The 9,755-nt window shown below is 36.0% G+C and overlaps 1 protein-coding gene across 1 annotated transcript; it reads right to left on the bottom strand.

Moving 5' to 3' along the window:
* Window positions 1-3,575: 3,575 nt before the first annotated feature.
* Window positions 3,576-7,917, bottom strand: LOC143555788 (aminodeoxychorismate synthase, chloroplastic-like). Its single transcript, XM_077045284.1, has 12 exons — window positions 7,528-7,917; window positions 7,286-7,417; window positions 7,067-7,199; window positions 6,901-6,967; window positions 6,614-6,811; window positions 6,400-6,526; window positions 6,029-6,276; window positions 5,869-5,948; window positions 5,699-5,789; window positions 5,545-5,627; window positions 4,855-5,466; window positions 3,576-4,159 (listed from the first exon to the last, which is right to left on the bottom strand). Exons 1-12 carry the CDS (start codon window positions 7,856-7,858, stop codon window positions 3,661-3,663), a joined length of 2,601 nt encoding a protein of 866 aa, XP_076901399.1. The 5' UTR covers window positions 7,859-7,917; the 3' UTR covers window positions 3,576-3,660.
* Between the last annotated feature and the right edge of the window lie 1,838 nt (window positions 7,918-9,755).

The raw sequence follows: 9,755 nt of genomic DNA, 5'->3' as shown, positions 1-9,755 counted from the left end.
CGTTCAAGTTCATGTTCGGCGTGTTGCTTGACAAGCCGTCGGTAGACGTTGTGTAGTTCCCGGAATCGGAAGTTTTTGATCTTTTTGAAGAAGATCCTTTTTTCCTTGGAGCCGTCGGTCCGTCCATGTCGACCACGGGAACACGCATCCAAGTGGGGAAAAGATTTATATCGGAAAATCTTGATATAATTGCTCAAGGCGTTTTTTATGATAGTCGCCTCGCTCGCTCCGCTTTGTGGAGCTCGGCTCTACAAAACATTTCGAAAATATATATATATATCAAAATTGTAAAAATAAAGTAATAAATTATTAAAAAAAATTAACTAATAAGTTTAAAAAAATAATTACCAATTGGATGTAGCAAGCATTAAATTTTGACAATTTTCTATTCAAATCTCCCCACTTGGAAGTCATTTTATCCATGTTTCGATTAGTTGCACCGGGAAGTTTTTCGAAATGTGCAATAACACGTCTCCATAACAACTCTCGTTTTTGTTGGTTTCCGTGTTTTTTTGTTTCGGAGGCATGTAAATAAGCCTTGGTCAAGGTGACCTCCTCCGCAGACGACCAAGGTCTACGGACGATGGCATCCTCCTCCGCGGGTTCATCTTCATCCACATCGTCGTCTTCATCACAAAAAGCACGTGCAAATTGATGTATAACCTTGTTATCCTCTAAAGGATCGACGGACGTTTGTGACGGTTGAGATAGAAACGTTTCAAAAGGATTATTTTGAAATATTTGGCTAGAAAAAGGTGGAATAAACGGTTGGTTTTGATACGGTGTCGATGAAAAAGGTGAATTAAATGTTTGAGATTGAAACAGTTGGTTTTGGAACGGTTGTGGTTGAAAAGGTTGTTGTTGGAATGGTTGGGTTGTGTCGGGTTCATCTTATAATCGGAATCTCGCCGGCTCGCCAAGATTTTGTCGAACCTTTGGTCGGGATTGGGTTTTCTTTGAACCTGAGCCACGTTTCTTTGAACCCTCCATTTGTGTGATGTTAGAATGTTGTTTGTAGTAGAGGATTTGAGTTAGATTTGAGTTGGATTTGAAGATGGATTTGATTATATTTATATAGGTTAATTAAGTTTTTTTTTTATCTCCTCTCAACGGTAACAAAGTTTTCCAACAGTCGAATTGAGTGTGTGATAGCCATCACGGCCGCCCCCCATCACGCGTGATGGAAGGACTGGCGGCGGTGTTCCCGTGACCATCACGCGTGATAGCCACGCTATAACGGACCACCTCCACCCCTCTAAAGGTAGTGATTTCCAAGTGTGTAAAATGATGTCTCTCTTTAATGTATATTTAAAAGTAAGATTAGGGCATCCGTAGTAGAACTAAAAAACGTCATGTAACACCACTGTCACGTAGACACGAAGACTTTTTTACAATTTTATGTGTAGTGTTGGAAGCCCCTTATAATGATTAAATAATATTTGAATTAACTTTTTTAAATGAAAAGATGTGATTGATTGATGCAAAACTTGTAAAAATGTGATTGATTAGAAAAAGGAAAACACACCGTCATAGTGGAAACCTTGGGAAGAAGAAAAGGCCAAAAACGCCCCATGTGAGCAAAAGGCGTAGCAATGTTTCAGCGTTTTTGGATATCACACATGTGGCAAATATATTCTTAAGTAAAACTTAATATATTGGAAGTTACTAAATAGAAGTAACTTGTTTTCGAACCTTCTATATTTTACCCTGCTACTTATCTCAATAATTTTTATTGTTATTTTTTAAATAATAATCACTGATTTTAACCTCACGAAGAGATGGAAAGTTATAAATAATAACGAATTGCATTACACTCGATTCCCAAAGAAAAAGACTAGATATTCCATGCAATGCTTGTAGTTATGTGTTGTGAAAGAAAAGAAATGCTTTGGTATATTGAGAGACCCTGATGCATCTATCTAGTTTGGTGGACTGAGTTAAAGTTATTAGCTACCTTTTGATAAAGAGTCGTGCATGGCTAGTTGAAGTGTCTTGGGAGGATTGACGTAGGCTTCGGGTGTAATTGTCCAATCGGGCGGGAAGGAGAGTGGTGGCTGACGGGATAGCCATTGGGTGTGGAAGTTTTGTTTGTGACTGGCGGTTGTATGTGGTATGTCTAGCTTCTTGCTAGCCCATTTATAAATAAATAAATATCTATTGGTCGTTAAAAAATTAATATAAATAATAATGAATAATAGGTTGGGGGCCTTGTGTGAAAGTGATCTTTAAGCAATTGACCATTTGTTTATTTCCATGATTACTAGAAAGAATAGAATATTTGTAATGATCCAATGATATGGTGACTATTACTTTTCATTAAAATAACTACCGACCGTTTTGGATGTGCGTTATGAATACTTTTTCTTCGTTTGGTGCAATTTTATTAGAGTTTTTTTAATAAAATTAAAAGGAGTTGGAAGATTGGAAGGATAAATTTAATAATCTTTTATCTTTCATATTAAAAAATACCACTTATATATAGGGGCATTTCAGTTATAAAAATGATTTTAATAATATAAGGTATTACTTACTAGCCTATCATAATCTATACTTATATTTAGTGACGGATTCAATCTAACTCGCGTGACGCAAGAGTTTAAACAAATTATTTATTCTCTCCAGTGTTTTCTTGGACCACTTCAATTTAATCTCGCGACATTGCCCCTTCTTGCTACCCACCTCACTATTTCCTACCAATTTACATAGCATCTTGTAGTGGCGGACCGAACAATTTGTAACAGTGAAGCCAAAGATGGGTGGGTCTAAAACTGGTCAAATCAAAATAACCCGGGTCAAAAGTATTTAAATTATAAATAACTTATTAGTTTTAGGAACCACATTAAATAATAATAATAATAATAATAATAATAATAATAATAATAATAAATAAACCTACTTTGTAAATTGTTCAAGTATTGCATGTTCTTGTAGAAGATGGAGGATATATGAATGTTGATGAATTAGGGCCCATTTATAATGCTCAAAAAACTAGGGCTTTAAGCCCTGGAAAACTTAAGGCCCGTTTCTTATTAAATAAGAAATATTGAGATGACCCTCGGCTCTTGGACATCTTCAAAAGGGATAACATTGGTAAATTTCACTTAAACAGCACCACCATTAAATATGAAAGGCAAACACGCCACCTGCTGCGCCGCTAGCTTATTTTAGATTGCAAAAGTCTACCAAGTCTTTCAAAAACTATATTGATCTTGGAGTCATAACATTACTACGTATACCCCGTTAGACTCGGCTAAGTGGCCCACAATAGTTTACTTTGTGCAAACCATGTTAAAACTTAACTGAGTTTTTGGATGAAGGTTAGTTTTTAAATAACTAAAACTGAGTCTAAAACACCCAATCCATAATTTGGGATATTCAAATTAAAAAGCCTGTAGTCCTAGACTTTATAAGATTATAAAACAATATGCCATCAGTCATAATTGCAATCATAAGATTACCACCCACATCAACATATTATCAAATGAAATGAAAATTCTTTAAAAGAATAAGTCACAGACAAGTCCAATCTTGAATCAATGCACTATAACTATAACTTTTGAGATCAGCAAAATCCCAGTTCACCCTTCACGTGTTGGGTTTCAAACGATTCCAAATATTGTGTTAGATCGATATATAAACGTGACAGTATGTAAAGTTCACCTATTCTTCCGACGACATATGTTCAAACTCCACCACAGCATTAACCGGAGCCGTTGCTTTCAAAACCATTTCTTTATACTCTTGTTCGGGACTAGAGAGCGCCACAATGGCACCACCCGCACCAACAGAAGCCTCACCCTCGTGAACCACCACGGTTCGTATAACAATATTGAGATCGAATGTTTGGTTATAAGAAAAGAAGCCGATGCAGCCCGAGTAAATCCCTCTAGAACAACTTTCAAGAGAATCAAGAAGTTCCATTGATCTTAATTTGGGTGCACCTGTCATTGACCCACCCGGGAATGCTGCTCTAACACAATCAATCGCACTTAGATCCGACCGCTTCTTTCCACGGACCGTGCTTACCATGGTGTGGACGGTTGCGTATGATTCCACCTCCATGAGACGGGGGACGTGAACCGACCCAGGTTCACACACACGACCTAGGTCGTTCCTTAAAAGGTCAACAATCATCAGATTTTCTGCTTGATCCTTTTCACTGTTGACAGAAAGTTACTAATATGAATTATTATCAGAATACTCAGCCAATGGACCGCAGTTTGAAATTTTAACACATTAACACGTTAAACTATAAATCATGTTCTTCTAAAAGACAGAAAAGAAGTGTTTGCTTGCAAGGGCGTAAATGAACCAAGCCGCTCGTGAGCTAACTCAAGATCGGCTTGCTAAAAGCTCATATTGAGCCAAGCATAAATGAGCTCGAGCCTAAAAATAAGCTTTCTGATAAACGAGCTCCAGCCTAAATATAAGCTTGTCTAATAACTGAGTAATGAGTAGCCCGAGCTTAACTTATCAATCTAAAGCTGGCTCGCGAGCCTAAACAAGCCTATTATTTATGTAATTTTTATTTAATATTATATATATATATAATTAGAGTTAGTTACATAGATGATTACTGCGGTTTGGACAAGTACGGGGTCTAAACCTAGCTTCTGTTAGCTTATCAGTTAAGTTTAAATAAAATGACCAAAATACCCTTTCACAAACAAAGGGACCATTTATGTATATAAATTAATATATAATAAACGATCCGAACTCGAGCTTTAAGAAAAGAGCTCAAAACAAGCTGAGCTCAAGCCCTAGTCAAGCTTGGGCATGGCTCGGCTCGGCTCGTTTACATCCCTACTTGCGGGTCAACAAAAGTTCCAAATGCTGACACCGCAATAATAATACCTGTGTTGTAGTTGTGATCTAAGCATCTCGTCTTCTTTAGGTGTCGACCCACGAGCGATAGTACCCTTAATTGGTTTTGCTTCGAGAACACTGTCTCTATCTAACCTTAAGAATCTTTCGGGGGACGAGCAGCAAATACTCAAATTTTCTTTTTCAAAATTAAGCCAGGCGGCATACGGTGCAGGGTTTTTATCTCTGAGATGAAGATAAAGCCCCAAAGGATCAACATCTCCTATTTTCTTTCTCATCTGAGTTGTCAAACACAACTCATAACTTTCACCATCTTTAATAAACTTCTGACATTTCTCCACATCTTCCATGTACTCCGCTCGGGTTTTATCTAAATCGAAGCCCGTGTTTGTTAACATAACACGCGCAGACGTCTGAGATGATAAGGATTTGGAAGCAGAAGCCTTCATGGTCATTAGCTTTTGCTCCATGTCATCTAACCAAGCAGTGGTTTTGTCGGTTTGATCGTGTATAGATAGAATGTAGATGTCATTGGTGGAATGATCTATGACTATAATATTGTCTGCAAAGAAGAAAGACGCGTCTGGTGTTTTGGCCTTGTAACGGTTATTTGGTATGCCACATTCGACTTTGAGGCCGTATCTGCGTGTGAAAATTTGAAGTTAATGAAATTTGTTTATAAACTTCTAATTTTCATAAAAAACATGAAATTTTGCATACCCGAGATAACCAATGTATCCACCATGAAACTCAAAAGGTAACCCTTCATAATCGGTTTCATCATAACAAATAGATTGAAGTTCCTGACGATAAAAAGGCATGAAGTGTCGGTGAGAGTTATAAAACTAGTTTATATATAATTTGTCCTCCTTACTTTATTCATAAAATGGAAGAAACCATTTTCCAAAAATGTGGTTGTAGATAACCCTTGAGCATCTTCTATTGATATATGACCTCCACTTGTACTGTTAGAAAGAAAATTTGAATATCATGCCAGCAGAATAATAATTCGAACTGAACCAAACGGAAACCGAGTAACCGAACCTTGTGTCTGACAATCTGAACGTTATCTGCTTCCAAAGTGACCCGCCTTTTCCACCCATAAATGAAAATCTTGCTCTTTTCTGCATAATAAGCAAACATGTAGTAAATATATTAATATTTTTTTTAAAATGAACAACAATTTTTAAAAATCTTGATATACCTTTTCAGTAGAAGCGCTATCAAGCCAAAAGGTGTTTTCAGCCTTATCATCTCCAAGCAATTTAAGAAAAATGTTTTTTGCACCGCCAACTTGACAAGATAAATTCTCAAGTTTTCTCCATTGTAATCTCAAAAACTTGACCCCGTTTGACGACTGTGCCATCTTGTACATGTTGACATGTTTTGTATTAAAAGCCGACAGGTATGCACGTGTAAACCGCCAGCTTCCATTTCCAACCTGCGTGCATGCTAGGTAAAGTTTACTGCTCAGTGCTAATAAAAAAAAAGTGCGACACAATTCAGATTTCTTGTTGTGACCCCCCGACCTGACCCGAACCCGTTAGCCAGTCATATTTAGTACTAGTAGTTTACCATTATACTGTAACTTCCTCTCACTAATGGTGGTAGAGTCTTTCGAGCCCCAAAAGTCTTCAGTAATATCCCTGAAATTTTTGAATATCCGACTCCCGTGACACGTGGCAATGCTCTCAGGATGAAACTGCAGTTCAAGGAACAAATTTAATTTAGCTACAAGTGTAATGAATAATAATAATAATAATGATGCAAACAAAGATAAGGGGGCCACCTGCAAACCATAATGAGGTCTCGTAAAGTGCATGACGCCCATGAGAACCTTCATGTCGGTTTGACTTTTATAAGCATTAAGGTCAAACTTTTGATCAACTAGAGAAGAAACTGTGTCAGTAGAACAAGTCCATGCTAAAGGTATGAGTTCCTTTGGAAGTGATTTTGCATCTACTACAAGCGAATGATACCGAACCACCTGCATTGGTTAAAAAACCATAGTCATCAAAATGCTCCATAAACTATGTCAATAAACCTATTTTTTGAATTTTAATATAAAATGCTGACCTTAAAACCAGAATTTCTTCCAGAAGGTATACCATCAAACAGACTGCATCCATTATGCTGAATTTCACTAAAGAAGAGAAATGGAGTTGATACAATATTATTAATGTAAATATACAATATTAATGTAAAATTGCATGTGTCAATAATGGTTATAAAGTTTATATACCTCAAACGTCCATGAACGGGTTCAAAGGCATGAACAACCTCTGCACCATGCACATATCCTAAGGCCTGGTGTCCAAGACAGACACCCAAGATTGGAATGTCTGCACACTCTAGCAACAACCTAAGACATATTCCTGTTATGTCACAAAAAAGTCGGCTCAGTTTCTCCGGCAGTTATAACTGAATTGACACTATGATGTCAAACATGTTATAATCATACCTATATCAGTCGGGCAAGCTGGTGATCCAGGGCCCGGTGATATAACAATATTAGCAAAGGCTCTCTCCTCATAAATGTAATAACATGCTTCCTCCCATGTCCATTCATCATTCCGCACCACAACCGGAGGTACTAAAAACATTAAAACTTATTAGACACTTTCTCGTCTTTTATTATTATTATTATTATTATTATTATTATTATTATTATTATATAAACAACATAGTATAGTGAGAGCTTACTTCCATTAATAACAGATAACTCTTGGTATATATTGTATGTGTAACTGTCATAGTTGTCAATCAACAATGTCCTGACAAATTCCAACTTCTGCCTTGGTTTTGACAATGATTTTCCCATTAAACGAGTTTCGTCCAGTTGACCGGGTACGTATTGAGTTGAAAGCACTGCCTTTCTAGAATCATGACTAGACACTCGGATACCGTCTTTGTTGGCAAGGTCACTAGCCCTGATTGATGACATGGCTTTTGATTTATTTATGGTTATGTTTTTTGATCTTTCCAAACAAGGGGAGGTTATTTCTGAAGGATTTGCGCATAGTGTGAAGTTCATTTTGAACCTAATAAATGAATGGTGATGGTTACACTAAGCTTCTGCCTCCAGAGTAAATAAAAAAAATCTGAAAAAAAGGCAAACATATTCGATAACTTAAAATTGTGTTCAACGAATTGAATTTAGAATACTCGAATTAAACGAATCGAATTATCCACATTTTGAAATTTTGAAGCTTGGATTCGAGTTCGATTACTAAACTAGACATGCTGGCACATCTTTTTAAAATTTTTTTGTTTCTCGCCTCTCGCTCCTATTAAATAATTTTTTTGTAAATTCAACATTTATTTCATTATTTAACCCGCACAATATGAAGCATATTATTTTATTATCCAGCCAGTGTAATACACGGATACACAGGTCCATAACCTTGCTCATGTTCGTTCGTTAAGAAACTAATGTGTTCACAAATGGTTCACGGACACTTACCGAACGAAATTTTATGTTCGTGTTCGTTCATTAAGGAAATTAATGTGTTCACGAACACAAATAAAATCGGCAGAGCCTAGAGATTGAAACCGATGTATTCATCAATGTGAATAAAGAAAGACTGAAAACGAATCGAATGAACACAAACAATGGCATGTTCATGTTCATTCATTTAACTTTAAAAGAACACGGAAACTTAATCAAACAAATATTTATGTTCATGTTTGCTTATTTAAAAATGGACATTTGTGTTCGTTTATTTAAAATCTAAACGAACATAACTGATCAAAGATAAACGAACATGTATGAACAATTAAACAAATGTAAATGAACACAAATATAAACGAACTTAAATGAAAGCACTTAAATGAACACAAATTAACAAATATAAAACCTTTAAGAAGATGACCTATCCAGATAATATTTAAACGAACACAAATTTGTTGTTCATGTTCGTTCGTTTATTAAATAAACGAACATAAACGAACTTCCTGCCGAACGGTTCACAAATAGTTCACCGAGCGTTCGGTTCGTTTACAAGCCTATTAATATATATATATATATATATATATATATATATATAAACTTAAAATGCATAATAAGAACTCGAATTTCGAATCGAATCGGAAATCACAAATTCGTATTCTAATACTAAATTCGAACTCGAAATTCAGCAACCGAATCCGAATTAATCAAGTATCGAGTTTTTCGAGTCCGATTCGAATACTGAACACCAATACTATTAGTATTCAACTATTCATTACATCCTAATTCATATGTATATGTAGTAGATCTGAACTAGTATTCAAAAACACAACGTGAAGATGAAATACAGGCTGTAATGTTAATTACACTAGCAATCAATCATAATAAAATCATATAATATATTTGAAATATTATAAATCTAGGTTCAAATTGAATACCTGTATTTGCAAGCTTGAGCAATAGAAGCAACGAACGAGTGCAGTTGCAGTGCAGGTTGCCGGTAGATCAAGTTGTTAATATATGGAACGTAAAATCAACGGCCAACATGCGTTGAAAGGTTTGGTAAAAAGCAGCTGACTCTCTATTGGTGTGTGGTTGCGGTTCTCTAAAGTCAATATAATAAGCATTTTTAGTTGGATCGAGATCATGACTATCCAAAAAAAAAAAACACACATTTTATAGAGAAACAAAACAATATTGGCTTTCAAAAAAGAAAAAAAAAACATGTTGATAGAGGTGAGCAAATAAACCGGTTGACCGAACCGACCTGAAAACTGAACCAAAACCGAACCGATTGAACCGAACTTTTATTCTTAGACTATCCAAAAAAACACATTTTATTCTCAGGTTGAACCGGTTCGGTTTAAAACCGATTATGTAGAAACCGGTTTGGAACCGATTGAAATCGTAGGTTTGGAACTGGTTTGTAATTTTCTCCACCAAAATTGGTTTCAAACCGGTTAACCGAACCGAAACCGGCCAA

The sequence above is a fragment of the Bidens hawaiensis genome, unplaced genomic scaffold (genome assembly GCF_021521415.1).
Source record: "Bidens hawaiensis isolate Kalapana, Puna unplaced genomic scaffold, B.hawaiensis_p1.1 tig00018313_1, whole genome shotgun sequence".
NCBI classification, from domain to species: domain Eukaryota; kingdom Viridiplantae; phylum Streptophyta; class Magnoliopsida; order Asterales; family Asteraceae; genus Bidens; species Bidens hawaiensis.
The sequence above is the reverse complement of the archived record's forward strand: the minus strand, read 5'-3'. Positions and strand labels throughout refer to the sequence as shown.

Bases quoted from the DNA above. Each gene is read 5' to 3' on its own strand.
- LOC143555788 (XM_077045284.1), bottom strand. From the start codon at position 7,858: ATGAACTTCACACTATGCGCAAATCCTTCAGAAATAACCTCCCCTTGT. The intron at 6,968-7,066 runs GTATATAAACTT...TCTCTTCTTTAG, and splicing joins CCCGTTCATGGACGTTTGAG to TGAAATTCAGCATAATGGAT. The intron at 6,812-6,900 runs GTCAGCATTTTA...TAACCAATGCAG, and splicing joins GAAGAAATTCTGGTTTTAAG to GTGGTTCGGTATCATTCGCT.